At 58.6% G+C, this 16,831-nt stretch overlaps 1 protein-coding gene across 1 annotated transcript; it reads left to right on the top strand.

Moving 5' to 3' along the window:
- Nucleotides 1-593: 593 nt before the first annotated feature.
- INTS10 (integrator complex subunit 10) lies at nt 594-15,913 on the top strand. The gene is made up of 17 exons (XM_078619627.1): nt 594-782; nt 1,414-1,481; nt 1,969-2,072; nt 2,631-2,770; nt 4,076-4,157; nt 4,492-4,632; nt 5,420-5,519; nt 6,993-7,162; nt 7,743-7,870; nt 8,465-8,624; nt 9,302-9,384; nt 10,429-10,569; nt 11,535-11,643; nt 12,248-12,327; nt 12,540-12,705; nt 14,377-14,470; nt 15,728-15,913. Exons 1-17 carry the CDS (start codon nt 654-656, stop codon nt 15,882-15,884), a joined length of 2,052 nt encoding a protein of 683 aa, XP_078475753.1. The 5' UTR covers nt 594-653; the 3' UTR covers nt 15,885-15,913.
- The last annotated feature ends 918 nt before the right edge of the window (nt 15,914-16,831 follow it).

The following is a 16,831-nucleotide window of genomic DNA, read 5'->3' as shown; positions in this document are numbered from 1 at the left end:
GTGTGGGGAGGGGCTGGGTGGGGAGGGGTGGGGCTGGGTGGGGGGTGCGGCTGGGTGGGGAGGGGAGGGGCTGGTCACCCCGTGGTGCCCTTATAAAACTCAACGTTTAACCTACTCACGCCGGCTTGTGCCCGCCCTCACAGTCGGGCATATTTGCGGAATACACCACGCCGCCGTTGACCCTGGCCATTGACCGAGCAACCCAACGTTCCTACCAGCTCCTTCCGCAGGAATGTGTTGATATTAAATTCCCTTTTAGTGACGTCATCGCTCTGCGTTCAAAATATTTAATGGGAGGTTGATGAAGAGTCGGGAGGTTGATAATCGCGCGGGGGCGTCACGACGTTTAGCAAACAACGCGAGGGCAGCCATGACGTCATTGGGTACATTACTTTAGTGAGTTGACAATCGCAATGACGTCACCGCGCCGTCGCGTTGCCAGGGGGGGGGGACAACGTCACGACGTTTTGAGCGTGGTGGCGTCAACGCGTCGGGCGGCCGACGACGCGGTGACGTCACCGCGCAGGGCCGGCCGAGGACAAGCCGACGACGCGGTGACGTCACCGCGCAGGGGCAAGCCGACGACGCGGTGACGTCATCACGTCAAAGAGGAGGAGGAGGGGTGGGGGGTCAAGAGCGGAGTGGTATCGAGGATGGCGGCGGCCCCTGAGCTCGACTTCGTGGTGCGCAAGGCGCACGGCCTCGCGGGCCGCGACCCGTGGGCGGCCAAGGCGTGGCTGCTAACGGCGAGAACCATCTACCCCGGGGACTTCGCCATTCAGGTGCGGGGCGGGGGGGCAGCGAGAGAGAGATAGAGAGAGCTCAGGGGGAGGGCAGGCCTTGCCGCAGTGTTGACACGCAGGCCTCCATTCATTCATTCACTCGCTCGCTCGCCCGCTCTGTCGTTCACGACTTCACTCATTCGTTCAGTCAGTTACCGAGTCAGCCGCGAGCTAAGTCGCTCATTGGGCCGTGTTCGTCCTGAGAGCTGCGGCGGGTGTTGTGTGCACGGTGCGCTTGGCCTGGGTCGTGTTTGTTGATGTTTTGGTGATTTGTTTATCTTGCTTGTACGCTGCGGCACTGCTGTTACATGTTTGTATTGTTTGTTGTTGGGACGTTCTGGAACCCGTGCCCCCTACTGGACATCTGTGAGAAACTAAAGAGCTTTATTGCTCATCGGATTCCTCGTGCAGTGTAAATAAATAAATATTCTGACTCCAGTCCATTACCCGGACACACCACATCCAGTATCTCACCGTGGGCTCTGCCACGTGCTCACGTGCCACCACCTCCAGGTTCGCAGCGATCCATTGAAATATTTAGTGAGGAAAATAAGCCTCGGTTAGTAACCTACTTGCTGTTTTGTGGCCTTACCCCCCCCCACCACCACGCTCCCCATCCCCCCACCTCTAGTTTGAAATGTATCTTCTGGAGAAGAATGCTCAGCGAGCGACGGACGCGGCGCGGCTGCTGTGCGAGATGTGAGTACGGTGGGTAGGAGATGTTGACTACCTCGCCTGGTGCACAGGAGGTCGTGGGTCACATCCTGACTCTGACGCCTGCTGCTCTATAATGTCTCTCTCATCATCATCACGGTGGCTGGGAGATGTTGACTACCTCGCCTGGTGCACAGGAAGTCGATGCCTGCTGTATATTTGGAGTTTATATGATCCCTGTCCGTGCAGAGTGTGAGTGAGTGAGTTTGTGGGGTTTAGGGTCGCAGTAGTGCAGCGGCGACCCGAGTTGTGATGATTATCTAAACCAGTCCTGGGTCTCCCCTAGGTCGACTCGGCCTCAAATGAGTACCTGGTGCAGTGTGTAAACATCGCCACGAGAGACAAAGGCGGCCGGGCGTGGTGCTGGCCACCCACCCCTTCGTGTGCCTTGCCGGCCTTCTTAGGTGCTCGCTAAACAGCACTTGACCCCACAGACTTTATAAGGCTATCCGGTGCATCTTTGTCTTTGCAGGTTTGTGCAGTTCCCAGAAAAGCCTCCACTGTGGAGAGAAATCAACTGCATCACCTCCGCTCTGCGTGCGGAAAATCCCGACGCTCAAACACAGTTCCTGCGCTGTGAGTTCACGCACTGCTCGTCACACGCGCACAGCCACTCGGCACACCGCTGCATCAACACAGGCAGCAGCAGCAGCTCCTGGGAGTCATCATTCACAGATTCCACCGTGGTTGGCATCAGCGTGGACGGTTCCCAGGGGCGGACTATGCAGCAGTGGTAGCAGCGGCAGTATGAGTAGCAAGGCAACAACACCAGTGGCAGTTGGGAGAAGCAGTGGTAACAGCAGGAGTAGCAGCAGCAACAGTGGTAACAGCAGGAGTAGCAGCAGCAACAGTGGTAACAGCAGTAGTAGCAGCTGCATCGGCAGCAGTATCAGAATCGACATCGCCATCGGCAGCAACATCAACAGCGCTGGTGACAGCAGCAGTAGCAACAGCAGTAGCAGTACCAGGAGTGCAACATGCACTCACAGTCGGCGGAGGAGCAGTGAATGTAACATGGCTCTTGTATTAGCGCTGTGAGCAGCCGTGTTTTGAGTGTCTAATGGCACCAGTGTGACGCGGCCTTCATGCAGCAGTGGCTAGATAATGGCCGTGTCGTGTGCGCGCTCCGGGCAGGTGTGTTCGAGTGCCTGCCCGCCCCCGTGCAGTGCGACGTGCTGTACAAGTCGGCGGAGCAGCAGTACGGCGCGCTGCAGCAGGCCGAAGCGGTGATGCTGCTGCTGCGACGCTTCCCCGACGCCGTCGTGCAGCACGGGGTCAGTCTCGGCGGCGGCGCCGATCGCTCCGGAGGGGGCTCGTTGCATACAGAGACAAAGATCCTCCTCCCCCCGTATAGCCTCAACAGCCTGTTGGGGCAAGTGCTGTTAGCGAGTAGCAGCACCTGTGAAGGGTGGCGCTGTGGCACACGAGGGGGTGGGTGGCCAGCACCACGCCCGGCCGCCTGGCTTTGTTACATACGTACATTTACATAGTATATGTACTTATTGATTTACCCCACACCTCCAATTTGCACGGTTCACTACGTAAGGTGCGAAAGAAGTTCTACACAAATAAAGGGTTGGCCACCACCCAGCCATCGGGAAGCTGAATGCCACGCAAGCGGTAATACGGCAGGTGGCCCAGACTAACATGACGGCTGTATTAATCCCAGAAAATACTGCGACGGTGTACGGTAGAGATCCCGTGATGTCGTTGGCAGGAGCAGGTCATCGTGTGCCGGGCGTCACGAATCCACATTTGCCAAAATTGAAAAAGTGAACACCGCAGATTGCTCGTAGCAAACTCTCGCCCCCCGGCTGCGAAATCTTGGCAGCACCCTCCTGAAGAAGAGTCCAATTATCAGTCATACTGCTACGGAAAATATTCTATCCCTCGAGTTTCCTGGCTGGCTACTGGCTGGGCTCCTCTGCACCCCAACAGTAACTCTGTTGTTATTGTTAGTGGCTGCTGCGGGCTGTTGCTACCGAAACTAGCTGGGTAACTGGCTATGTGGGATTTTCCTCGTAGCAAATAAACACCGAGTTGAATTGAAACGGTGGAAGAGGTTCGCAAGCCATAACATTTCTAGCGATACTGTAGGGGTGGGAGTAGTGAATATAGAACACTACACGGGGCATACAAAATCGTTTAAAATTCTAGAGTCTATGGGCCTCTGCCTGAGTCTATGGGTCTCTGTGTGAGTCTATGTGACTCTGCCCGAGTCTATGGGTCTCTTCGTGAGTTTGTGTCTCTGCCTGAGTCTATGGGTCTCTGTGCGAGTCTATGGGTGTTTGTGCGAGTCTATGGGTGTCCAATGTGGAGGGTTAGGATAATAAACAACACCGGTGACGATTATCTGAACCGATCCTGGGCCTCCCTTCGGTCGACTCAGCCTCAAATGAGTACCTGGTGCGATGTGTAAACATCGCCACTGGGGAGACAAAGGCGGCCGGGCGTGGTGTTGGCCACCCACCCCCTCGTGTGCCGTGCCAGCATTCATAGGTGCTGCTCGCTAACAGCACTTGCCCCGACAGTCTGTTAAGTCTACACGGGGAATCTTTGTCTTGTCTTTGTGCCTCCAGGTGAAACTCGCCGAGACGCTGCTGGACTCCGAGAAGCAGGAAGGGCAAAACTCGCCCACCGGCTGTTTCCGAAAGCTCTTCGGTAACCGCCGTCAACATTTTCTACATTTCTCATTTTTCCCGAACTTTATTCGGTTTGCGCTCTCCGCGGCGGGTCCCCGGATTAGAGTCTCCGTTGGGGAGTCTCGTGGAGGGTAGGCGGTGGGCATCTGTGAAAGGGAGCTTGGTGGCTCGTCCCGACACCTCCGGTCGAGATCAAAGACTCCCGATTCTTGGATGCGTCGGCCTGTGCGTGTGTTCGACAAAAGGGGCTCGTGGAGGCGGAACATCACAGACCCACTCACGAGATCTCTTTCAAGTGACTTGCGGTCCACGCTGGAGTTCGCTCAACTTGTTGTTGTTTTTGCCGCGTGCAGTGTGCGAGCTGTTGCCCGTGATCTTGGGCAACCCGGACGTGTGCCTCCCTCGCCCGCTGCTCTACAAGTACCTGCTCAAGGCAGCAGAGTTCTACATCACCACCACGACGCGCACCAACCTGGGCGACTCCCCGCACCCCGGTAAGCAGCCACGGTCTACCCACTGCTGGACGAATGCCTCCCCGAGCCGTCGCGATTCTTGCGATGCGGCAATCCGTTGAGTCGAGTTCGTCGCTCCATCTCCGTGGTGGACGTACCCACACAGCTGTCAAGTGCCTTCCCCTTCCTTTGCCTGCCACTCTGTCATGCGTCTCGACCACCGGCCATCGTTGTCGGGAAGCTGCCTGCTGCTAGTGACGATGTGAACGTTAGTTCTTGTGACGATAGCGATTCCATTGATGCTGATGATGAGGTTGATATTACTACTACCGCTGCTGATGCTAGGGAAGCTGATGTTACTGATGTTGATAATTCAACTGTTGCTGCTGCTAGTGATGCTGATGATTCGACTGTTGCTGATAGTGCTACGAGTGGTGTTGCTACAGCTGATGCTGCTATCGGTGCTGCTGTTGCACATTACACCGGGGCTGCTGTTGATGATGCTACTAATACTGCTGCTTGTGGTGATGTTGATGATACCACTGTTGCCGATGCTGCTTCGAGTGCTGCTGCTCGTGAAACCAGGGCTGCTGTTGATGATGCGTCTAATACTGCTGCTGCTGCTGCTGATGTATGGGATATTGAACTTCTTTTGCACCATGCGTATCCAACCGTGCTAATCGGAAGTGCAGAATGCTGCTGATGCTGCTGCTGGTGATGCTGCTGCTCGTGAACCCAAGGCTGCTGATGATGATGCTACTACTAATAATACTGCTGCTGATGCTGATGCTGCTGCTGCGGCTACTGCTGCATGTCCTGATGTTCCCAGTGGTCTCGGACTGCGGCGTGGTGGAGACCTGGTCCCGTCTCACTCAGCTGCTTCACACCATCGGCTCTCGCTGTGACTGGCAGACCGACCGCCCAAACCGGTGAGCCTGGGCAGCCCGCAAATTGTCAACCCCCCCTCTCTCCCCAAAGCGAGTCGCTAGAACACCTTGGTGCCTTGTCTGGTTGCTTAGCAACTCGGCATCCCAGACCCGGCCATTGTGAACCCGCTGAGAGAGACACGCGGACTGATAATCTGGAATCCCGCGGGCATTCTGCACCCCGATGGGACAGTCCGATGCCCTCGCCCCCCATATTTTATTTTCCACAGTAGCTGAGAACCGGCCCAAATGCTCAAACGCCAAAGCGGCCAGCAGCAAACAGCGCTATCGAAGGGGTAGATACAAGAGTTTGTGACGAAACAATCCTTCTTACCTTGAATTGAGCGAGGTTGTTATGAGAGCTTGGGAAGAGGGACGACGACGGTGACGACGATGACGACGACGATGACGATTATGACGATGACGACGATGGGACGATGGGAGGAGGGAATTCCACGGTGGAGCAGTGTGAGGCAAGAAGCGGATTGAGAAGTGATCTTCGGTGTGGTGAATAAACCGAGTGGCTGTGTGGGAGGTCGAACGAGTAAAGAATCCCACGATTGGCACAGTGGGCTACGTACGGTGCAAAGGAAGTGCAAGATGCATACACGTGTGTTGTTGTTGTGGCCTGCAATACGGTGGCTGTGTGAGAGCGAGTAGGTTTTTTGTACGTTGAACTTCTTTTGCACCGTACATAGCTAACCGTGTTCATCGGAGATGCGTGGGAAGGACAACAAACTAAATACAAAAATCAGTTCTAAATAAATCAGTTTGTCGATCTAGACGACGATTTAAAGGTGCATAGCTCCAGTGGCTTCCTAATATCAGAAAGAAGAGCGTTCCAGACGGCCGCAGAAGCGCGTCTGAAAGCGCCACGCGATGCGGTGACCGCCGTATTTATTCGACGGGTAGCCAAAAGCCGCCGCCGCTGCTGCTGCTGCGAGGATGACCGGAGCTCGCGTGGTGATGGTGGTTTATGCTCCTTGACGAGATCAGCAAAGTTATTGTGGTTCATTCGTGGCGAGCGCTTTGTGGCTAATGAGCACGACCTGATAGGCCAGTGTGTGGCCGAGTGTGTGGCCGAGTGTGTGGCCGAGTGTGTGGCCGAGTGAGTGGGCGAGCGAGTGGATATTGAACTTATTTCGCACCGTACGTAGCCTACCGCTTTAATTGGAGATGCGAGGTGGGCGAGTGGGTGTTTGTGTGAGTGCGTGAGTGCGTGAGTCCGTGAGTTGGTGAGTTGGTGAGTGGGTGAGTGGGTGACTTGGTGAGTGGGTGACTTGGTGAGTGGGTGACTTGGTGCGTGGCTGAGTGCATGAGTTGGTGAGTGAGTTGTTTTGCGACCTGCAAATGTGGCTGTGGTCGAACGCAACTATGGGGATGAGACGAAGCAGTCCTGCTTCAGGCAAGGGGCCCCCACGTGTGCACGGGAGAGCGTGCGCGCCTGAGCCCCTGCCGTCGCGACGGGCGCTCCAGGCCGTGCGGGGAGGTGCTGCAGCGCGTCCGGGAGGCGTCGCGCTACGTCACCGGCGGGGAGGACGAGGCGCAGAGGAACCTGCGGCAGCAGGTGGTGATGACCGCCGCCATCCTCTTCTTCCGCCACGCTCACGGCTACCTGAGCAGCGTCACGCCCACGCTCTTCTCGGGTGCGTCTGTGCGCGTGCGTGCGTGTGTGCGTGCCCGTGTGCGTGCCCGTGCGCGTGTGCGCGTGTACACTTCACGTGGCGGCCTCAAGGTGCTCTTGGCCTGGCACAAGCATCGTGGTGACGTCACCGCCACTTAGTGGCGAATGGCGGTTGTTGTGCGTGTACGTTCGTGTGTATGCGTGCGTATACGTTCACGTGCGTGTGTGTACCTGCGTGTACGTTCATGTGTGTGTGTGTGGGGAGTGATAGTGGGAGTGAGCGGTGGTGTAGCGATTAGTGCGCTCCGCTACGAACCTGGTGACCCGGGTTCGATTCCCGCTCACGGCCAACACCAGCGACGATTACCTGAACCGGTAGCGCGCCTCCCTCAGGTCGACTCGGCCTCAAATGAGTATCTTGTGCGGTGTTTAAACATCGCCACTGGGGAGACAAAGGCGGCCGGGCGTGGTGCTGGCCACCCACCCCCTTGGTGTGCCGTACCGGCCTTTCGTAGGGTGCTACTCGCGAACGCCACTTGCCCCAAAAAAGTCTGTTGCGAAGCTGTACGGGGGGGAACTTTGTCTTTGTGTGCCGCGTGCAGGAGTGAGCGGGGTGGGCGGGCTGGTGCTGCTGGAGGAGCTCTCTCAGCTGTTTGTGAGCGGCGAGGCCGACCGCGCCAAGCACGGCGGCGGCGGCAGCAAGCGGCGCAAGTTGGAGGAGGGGGGCCAGGCAGGGACCCCACCGCTCGCTCGACGCGCCCCCGTCCTACACCACCGTACCACGAGTTGGCTGCTATAAATGCGCCGTGCGGCTGTTTTTCAGAAGCTACGTGGCCACAAATTATAGCCGAACGAAGTGGCTTGTCGCGTGGAAATCTATAGCAGCAGCCAAACACTCTTAAACGCGCGACGTTGAGTCTAAATGTGGAGGGGGAAAAACCGGAGGACCCGGAGACAAATCCACGCAACCACAGAGAGAGAGACACGCAAACTGAAAATATACAGCAGCAGGCGTCGGGGTCGGAATCGAACCCACGACCTCCTGCGTATCAGGCGAGGGAGTTAACGCCTCGCCACCACGGATGCGTGACGTGTGGCACCTGACGCTACTTGGTAGTCGTAGTAGTAATAACATAATTACTTACCCAGGAATGCCACACACTCTGCTTATCCAAAGATCCACCCGTGGCGAGTGACTCTTGTTCGGGAGGGCCCTGCCTGTGTCTCTCGCTGCCACAGGTGGAGGCGGTAAGGGCGGATGAACCGCGATTTTCACCGAGCGCCGACGTGCGTGCGCGTGCCGCCGCCGCTGTCTCCCCGGCAGAGCGCGGAGGAGGAGTACTACCGCAGCCGGCACGTGGCGGTGCCGAGCGGGCTGCTGCCCGGCGCGGCGGGCCCGGCGAGCGCCGCCGACGTGCTGGAGAGCTTCCGCATCGCACGCGAGGCCTGGGACGTGCTGCACGCTCACCCGGCACTCGAGAAGGGTGCGCGCGTGCGTGGGCGTGTGTGTGTGCGCACACGCGTGTGTGTGCGTTCATGTGTGTGTGCACGCGTTTGTGTGTGCACGCGTGTGTGCTTGTGTGTGTGTGTGTGTACACGCGTTTGTGCGTACGTGTGTGTGCACGCGCGTGTGTGTGCACGCGTGCGTGGGCGTATGTGTGTGTGTGTGTGCACGCGTGTGTGTGTGCACGCGTGTGTGTGTGCACGCGTGTGTGCGTTCATGTGTGTGGGCTCGTGTGTGTGTGTGTGTGTAATCTAAGTGTGTGTGTACTCTTTTTTGTGCACGTGAGTGGAGCAGTAGTGCAGTCGCTAGCGCGCTGCGCTACGCACCCGGCAACCCAAGTTCGATTCCCGCTCACGGCCGACACCATTGCCGTATATCTGAACCGGTCCCGGGTGTCCCCTAGGTCGATTCAGCCTTAAATGACTTCCTGGTGTGGTGTGTAAAAACATTGCCACTGGGAAGACAAAGGCGGCCGGGCGTTGTGCTGGCCACCCACCCCCTCGTGTGCCGTGCCGGCCTTCACAGGTGCTACTCGCTAACAGCACTTGCCCCAGCAGTCTGTTAAGGCTACACGGGGGAATCTTTGTCTTTGTGTGGGCGAGAGAGTGGCTTTGCGTGTGAGTGGATGGCGGTGATCGCGGCTGTGTGTTTGTGTAGAGTTCCTGTGGGTGCGCATGCAGTGGAGAACTGAGACGTGGCCCTGGCTCCTTGCGTTCCTGTCGGACATGCTCATATACCAGGTACAGAGACAAAGATCCCCCGTGTAACCTGCACGGGCTGTTGGGGCAAGTGCCGTTAGCGAGCAGCACCACGCCCCGGCCGCGTTTCCTTCAATCTAATTTATATTTGTAGAGCACCTTCATTCGACGTGCTTGATGGCCATGGCTTACACAACGGTGCGTGGATTGAGGAATGAGTGACGGAGATAGAGGGGTGCTTAGGGGTCACGAAAGCAGAATAGAGGAACGGAAGGAAGTAAAGGGGAGGGACTGCTTCATGTACAAGGGCAGTGCTGAGTCTATGATCAGTGTTGTGTTTATGGTGCAGTGTTGTGTCTATGGTGCAGTGTTGAGTCTATGGTGCAGTGTTGTGTCTATGAACAGTGCTGAGTCTATGGTGCAGTGTTGTGTCTGATCAGTGTTGAGTCTATGGTGCAGTGATGAGTCTATGATCAGTGCTGAGTCTATGATCAGTGCTGAGTCTATGGTGCAGTGTTGTGTACATGGTGCAGTGCTGAGTCTATGATCAGTGCTGAGTCTATGGTCAGTGTTGTGTATATGATCAGTGCTGAGTCTGTGATCAGTGCTGAGTCTATGGTCAGTGTTGTGTATATGATCAGTGCTGAGTCTGTGATCAGTGCTGAGTCTATGATGCAGTGTTGTGTATATGATGCAGTGTTGTGTCTATGATCAGTGCTGAGTCTATGGGTAGTATTGAGTCTATGGTTCAGTGTTGTGTATATGTTCAGTGCTGAGTCTATGGGTAGTGTTGCGTCTGGGCAGTGCTGCTCATTGTAGAGGGGAAGTTTATCCGAGTGGAGGGGTGCAAGTTGGGAGAAGGATCAGAAATGGGATTGGGCACAGGGAGGAGGAGGAACAGAGAGAGAGGGCGAGAGAAGATTGTGAAAGACACTGACTTGCCTCTCACCCACCCTTCACCTGCGTCCAAACGGGACAATCCTATCGCGGATAATTATGAGACATTGTGCGAAAAAGAGGACTGCGGTTAAAATGAAGTGCAAGGTGTAGCGCCCGTTTCTTCTCGCCCGCTTGCGACGCGCGCAGGGGCAGTACCGTCACGCCATCGCCACTCTGCAGCAGCAGCAGGCCGGAGGTCAAGCCGGTGTCAAAGGTCAAGTGTGGGCAGATGCCAAGCGCGTGCTGCTCCAGATGGCGGCGTGCCACCTGGCTCTGGGTGAACACCTGGTACGCGCGCGCGTGCGTGCGTGTGTCTGTGTGTGTGAGACGATTATCTGAACCGGTCCTGGGCCTCTCCTAGGTCGACTCGGCCTCAAGTGATTACCTGGTGCGATGTGTAAACATCGCCACTGGGGAGACAAAGGTGGTGGGGCGTGGTGCTGGCCACCCACCCACCCCCTCGTGTGCCGTGCCAGCCTTCATGGGTGCTGCTCGCTAACAGCACTTGCTCCGACAGTCTGTTGCAAGCTATCCGGGGGGATCTTTGTCTTTGCGTGTTGCGCTACTGCCCGGGATTCAACGGCACGAGACAAATCGGCTGTTCTCCCGCCCGGCTTGTGACGATTCATCAGCCCCAGGTGTGGGCATCTCTCTCGCTCCCGTGTCAGAAGATTTAGTGCGGTTTACTCGCGGGCAGTTGCGTGGCTGCCAGCTGAGGTTGAAAGCGCCCACGCGTTAGCGCTGTCCCTCCTCGGAGACGATCCGACACGGACTTCACCGTCGCGTTGAGGCTGCGTTGCCGTCGGGGGACTGGGCGCAGGGAGAAAGCCCAGTGCCCCCTCGTCTCACCGCGGCCTCGCGGATCGCGATCGCTCCCTGCGCTGGCCCCGGCGTGGGCGCGACCGTTTAGCGTCGCTAATCAAACGCTTCCTTCCGAGGATGAAGCCTTCCGGAGGCTTCTGGCTGGACATCAAACAAAGACGGTGGTCACCGCATCGAGTGCTTTTAGATGCACCTCTGCGGTCGTCTGGAACGCTCTTTAGGAAGCCACGGAGCTATACACTTTTGAATCTGGATCGAAAGCTAATTCCTTTAAAGCTTCCTTTTGTGTTGAGTTTGTCGTCGTCCCCGCCACAACTCCAAATAGCGCGGTTGGCTACGCACGGTGCCAAGGATGTCAATCGTACGCGCACGCATACGGAGCGCCGCGCGTGATTTTTCTTCCCCGCTTTAATGTTGCGCCCGTTGCGCAGGCGGCGTGCGAGAGGGTGCTGGAGGTGGCGCCGATCGTGGCGCCGAACGCCACGGACGTGCCCAGACTTGTCGACGAGCCGCCGCGCGTCAAACCCAAGTTCGCCAAAGGTGCGAACGTGTCCCGCGTTTCTCGCTTTTACAAAGTCGCGGTGGCTGAGCAAAGGCCCGAAGAAGGCCCAAATTGCCAAGTGGTCGGCAAAGAAATGTGTAGATAATTGGCACGATCACCGTTAAAGGTGTCGCAGTTTGGAGTTCGTTTGTTTCTCGAATTGACTTGAGGCTGTTTATAGGAGGGGAGGGTGGGGGGGGGTGGAAGAGACAATGAGGGGAGGGGGAATTCCGAAGTGGAGCAGTGCGAGGGAACATGCAGAAATAGAAGTGACGTGACCTGCAGTGCGGTGGGTGGGTGGGTAGGTGGATAGATGAGTGGGTGGGTGATTGTATTGTAACCTGCAGTGTGGTGGGTGAATGGGTGGGTGCGTGAGTGGTTGGGTCAGTGAGTGGGTGCATGAGTGGTTGGGTGAGTGAGTGGGTGGGTGAGTGGGCGGGTGATTGTGTTGTGACCCGCAGTGGGGTGAGTATGTGAGTGTGTTGTTTTGACCTGCAGTGCCCGCATGCGTGTTGAGCTTCTTGCGCGTCTCTACGTCTGCACGTGCTCGCGTCACGAGTAGCGCGTGTGTGTGTGTGTGTCACTCCGCGTGCGCGTGCGCAGGTTCAGACCTGCAACTCGCCCCGTGCACTGACCGCGCCATCATCTCGCACGGCGTACAGATCGTCCTCTCCTGCTTCAAGGTGAGCGGCTCGGTGGCTGACGACGGCGAGTCGGCCATGAGGAGGGGGAAGGAGAGGGAGGGGGGGGAGGCGTGTGTGGGGTACGTCTCGGGGCACGGTGTGTGGGGGGGGAGCCCTTCATCCAGCGGTGGATAGAGCAAACCCGACGCTACTTGCGTGGCGACGTCAACCATCGTCGTCTTTGAATCCCCTCTCCTCGCCTCCCCCGCCAGCCGCACGCGTTCAGCGAGGTGTCTCGCGACGACTTGGCGCTGGGTCACGTGATCGTGATGCTGCAGCACGATTGGCCGAAGGGCGAGGCACTGTTCCTGCGCGCCGTGGAGCGGATCTGCCTGCAGGGCGGCCTGCAGTACGAGAACTTCTTCAACTACGTCACCAGTATCCTCACGGCCACCGCCGTCGCCATGGAGACGGAGCCACGAAATTGGGAAACCGCGTTGGCGAGATGTTAACTACCTCGCCTGGTATGCGGCAGGTCGTGGGTTTGATCCCGATCTTGACGCCTGCTGTATATTAGGAGTCTGCGTGTCTCTCTCCCCGTGGTGGTCGTCGGTTTTCTCCGGGCCCTGCCATGTCCACCCAGACGAGACGCGATGTACAACACTCTCGCTACGGCATGGGGCGGAGGCGCCGCGGTTAGCGCACTACGCTACAAACCATCACCACCGCTCGAATTTGATTCTCGACCACAGCTGACATGGGTGGTGAGTGATCGCCAATCTGGACCTGGGCCTCCCCCCCACCCCCATTCGGCGAACCAGCACTGACTGCACATTTAGCTTCAACAGGCGTTTAGAGTATTTGGCTGCTGCTATACATTTACACCTGATGATGATGATTGGCCACTTCGTTGAGCTATCGTTGTGATAGCCAGATGCCTCCGGTGGAGCTCTGTGTATATGGAGAGGGCTTTGCACCTTGACACTGTGGTGTGAGGCAGGGGACCCGTGAGCCACGGGCTTCAGGTGACAACCGCCGTTTGTCCAGGACGAAGAGAACCCATAACAGCAGTAAAGTCTCTTTGCATCCGGCCTGCATGAGTGCCACGGTGGCTAGGAGATGTTGACTACCTCGCCTGGTATACGGGAGGTCGTGGGTTCAATCCCGACCCTGACGCCTGCTGTAAATTTGGAGTTTGCGTGTCTCTCTCCCTGTGGTCGCGTGGATTTTTCTCCGGGTCCTCCCGTATTTGGCTGCAGTACATTGCCACGCGATAAGCCACTTCATCTGTGTAGTTTTGGTTTAGATTAAATCGGCACGCAAGCAAGCCCTTGGCGGATTGTGGCCAATTCGGGACAGTCTATGGGCCCCTTTTATTGCCATAATGAAGATGATGAAAAAAAAGACTTTAGCCCTTTCTGGCAAGAACACAGGGAGCTGTGTTTAGATGTTGACACACTAAATAGACACACCTATTGCAAGGCATCATCAAGTTTGCATTAACCACACACGCTTGTGGCAAAGCATGCAAACAACCACGCTTTGGTAACAATGTATCCGTTGTGCTTGAAAATGATTGGTCTCCACCAGAGAAGGCCTCCTTTGTGGCCTTGTCTCACCGGTGCTGTCGAGCAAAGGATTCTGAAAGGCCAGAGTGGTGGGGCTGTGTGCCTATAGGGCTGTGTGCCTGTGGGGCTGTGTGCCTGTGTGCTTGTGAGCCTACAGGGCTGTGTCCCTATAGGGCTGTGTGCCTGTGGGGCTGTGTGCTTGTGAGCCTATAGGGCTGTGTGCTTGTGAGCCTATAGGGCTGTGTGCTAGTGTGCCTATAGGGCTGTGTGCCTGTGGGGCTGTGTGCTTGTGAGCCTATAGGGCTGTGTGCCTGTGGGGCTGTGTGCCTGTGTGGCTGTGCTCGTCAACTGTGATTTAAAAATACAAACCGAGCGCTCGCCTTTTGGAGAATTGTAATTGTTGTCGATTCAGCAAACGCATAAACACCCTCATCGACGACAGCTCTTGCGGCCGTGCTGCCTGTTGCCTGTGGGCCTGTGCTCAGCAACTGCGAGACATTAAACGTTCCTTGACCCTGCGGCCCCCCCCCCCCCGCGTGAGACGTGGACATGCTGGAGGAGTTTGCGTTCCTCCGCACGCCGGAGGGCGGTCGCGTGCAGCTGGAGCTGCTGCCCAACCAGGCCATCATCACCAAGTGAGTGGGTGGTGGGTGGGTGGGGGAGCTGTGTGTGTGTGTGCACGCATGCGACGAACCAGGCAATCATCACCAAGTGAGTGGGTGGGTGGTGGGTGGGGGAGCTGTGTGTGTGTGTGTGCGCGCACTACGAACCAGGCCATCATCACCAAGGGAGTGGGTGGTGGGTGGGTGGGGGAGCTGTGTGTGTGTGCGCGCTACACACCAGGCCATCCTCACCAAGTGAGTGGGTGGGTGGTGGGTGGGGGAGCTGTGTGTGTGTGCGCGCACTACGAACCAGGCCATCATCACCAAGTGAGTGGGTGGCGGGTGGGTGGGGGAGCTGTGTGTGTGTGCACGCTACGCACCAGGCCATCCTCACCAAGTGAGTGGGTGGGTGGTGGGTGGGGGAGCTGTGTGTGTGCGCACGCACGCTACGCACCAGGCCATCACCAAGTGAGTGGGTGGTGGGTGGGGGAGCTGTGTGTGTGTGCGCACACGCTACGCACCAGGCCATCCTCACCAAGTGAGTGGGTGGGTGGGGGAGCTGTGTGTGTGTGCGCACACGCTACGAACCAGGCCATCCTCACCAAGTGAGTGGGTGGTGGGTGGGGGAGCTGTGTGTGTGTGTGTGCGCGCGCTACGAACCCGGCGACCCGAGTTCAATTCCCGCTCACGATCAACAGCAGTGACGATTATCTGAATCGGTCGTGGGCCTCCCCTAGGTCGACTCAGCCTCAATTGAGTACCTGGTGCGGTGTGTAGTAAACATCGCCACGGGGGAGACAAAGGCGGCCGGGCGTGGTGCTGGCCACCCACCCCCTCGTGTGCCGTGCCGGCCTTCATAGGTGCTGCTCGCTAACAGCACTTGCCCCTACAGTCTGTTATAGGCTACACGGGGGAGCTTTGAACTATCCAGACGTCACAGTCGGGATGGAACCCACGACCTCCTGCATATGGTGCGAGGGAGTTAACATCTCCTAGCCACCCTTTTAGATCTCGCACTGCATCTCAATCGGCTCTATGGACGCAGACGGCATCAATTGCTCTCCGCGTCACGTGGGTGGGGGGGGCGCGTTTAACAACAGTCCGGTGAGTGCAGCAGCGTGCAACGAGTTCATTCGAATGGGGAGGAGTAGATTGGTGAACGTGGAGAGACGGAGCGGAGCGTGGTGGTGATGGTGGTGGGGGGGGTCCACAAGGACTGGATTTGGGGAAACCCCCCCGCGCTCTAACACGGCCGCTCCCCCCCCCCCCCCGGCTCCCCACGGCGCCCAGGCAGCAGACGGTGACTCGCGGCGTGACCAAGGGGGTGAAGGAGGACTTCCGGCTGGCCATGGAGCGCCAGGTGTCGCGCTGCGCCGAGCCTCTCTTCACCGTCCTCCACCGCTTCCTGCTCAGCGAGCGCAACCTCCTCCTGCAGGGGCTCGGCTGACCCCCCCCCTCCCCAACGTCGCCCCCCCCCTCCCCAACGTCACCCCCCCCCACTCCCCAATGTCACCCCCCCCCACTCCCCAATGTCACCCCCCCCACTCCCCAACGTCGCCCCCCCCCCTCCCCAACGTCGCCCCCCCCCACTCCCCAACGTCACCCCCCCCCTCTCCCCAACGTCGCCCCCCCCCACTCCCCAACGTCACCCCCCCCTCTCCCCAACGTCGCCCCCCCCCACTCCCCAACGTCGCCCCCCCTCTCCCCAACGTCGCCCCCCACCTCTCCCCAACGTCACCCCCCCCCTCCCCAACGTCACCCCCCCCCCACTCCCCAACGTCACCCCCCCCTCTCCCCAACGTCACCCCCCCCCTCTCCAACGTCGCCCCCCCCCACTCCCCAACGTCGCCCCCCCCTCTCCCCAACGTCGCCCCCCACCTCTCCCCAACGTCACCCCCCCCCCCCCCTCCCCAACGTCGCCCCCCCCCCACTCCCCAACGTCACCCCCCCCCCCCCTCCCCAACGTCACCCCCCACCTCTCCCCAACGTCACCCCCCCCCTCTCCAACGTCGCCCCCCCCCACTCCCCAACGTCACCCCCCCCCCACTCCCCAACGTCACCCCCCCCCACTCCCCAACGTCACCCCCCCCCACTCCCCAACGTCGCCCCCCCCCCTCCCCAACGTCGCCCCCCCCCACTCCCCAACGTCACCCCCCCCCTCTCCCCAACGTCACCCCCCCCCCTCTCCCCAACGTCGCCCCCCCCTCTCCCCAACGTCACCCCCCCCCACTCCCCAACGTCGCCCCCCCCCACTCCCCAACGTCACCCCCCCCCACTCCCCAACGTCACCCCCCCCCACTCCCCAACGTCACCCCCCCCCCACTCCCCAACGTCGCCCCCCCCCCTCCCCAACGTCGCCCCCCCCCCACTCCCCAACGTCACCCCCCCCTCTCC

Source organism: Lampetra planeri, chromosome 63 (assembly GCF_965212315.1).
Source record: "Lampetra planeri chromosome 63, kcLamPlan1.2.h2, whole genome shotgun sequence".
Lineage (NCBI taxonomy): Eukaryota > Metazoa > Chordata > Hyperoartia > Petromyzontiformes > Petromyzontidae > Lampetra > Lampetra planeri.
The sequence above is the reverse complement of the archived record's forward strand: the minus strand, read 5'-3'. Positions and strand labels throughout refer to the sequence as shown.

What these genes read in the sequence shown, in the direction of transcription:
- INTS10 (XM_078619627.1), top strand. Translation starts at nt 654, where the DNA reads ATGGCGGCGGCCCCTGAGCTCGACTTCGTGGTGCGCAAGGCGCACGGC. An exon ending in AGTTGGAGGAGGGGGGCCAG is followed by an intron (nt 7,871 to 8,464) that starts GCAGGGACCCCA and finishes TCTCCCCGGCAG; the next exon opens with AGCGCGGAGGAGGAGTACTA. An exon ending in TGGCTCTGGGTGAACACCTG is followed by an intron (nt 10,570 to 11,534) that starts GTACGCGCGCGC and finishes CCCGTTGCGCAG; the next exon opens with GCGGCGTGCGAGAGGGTGCT.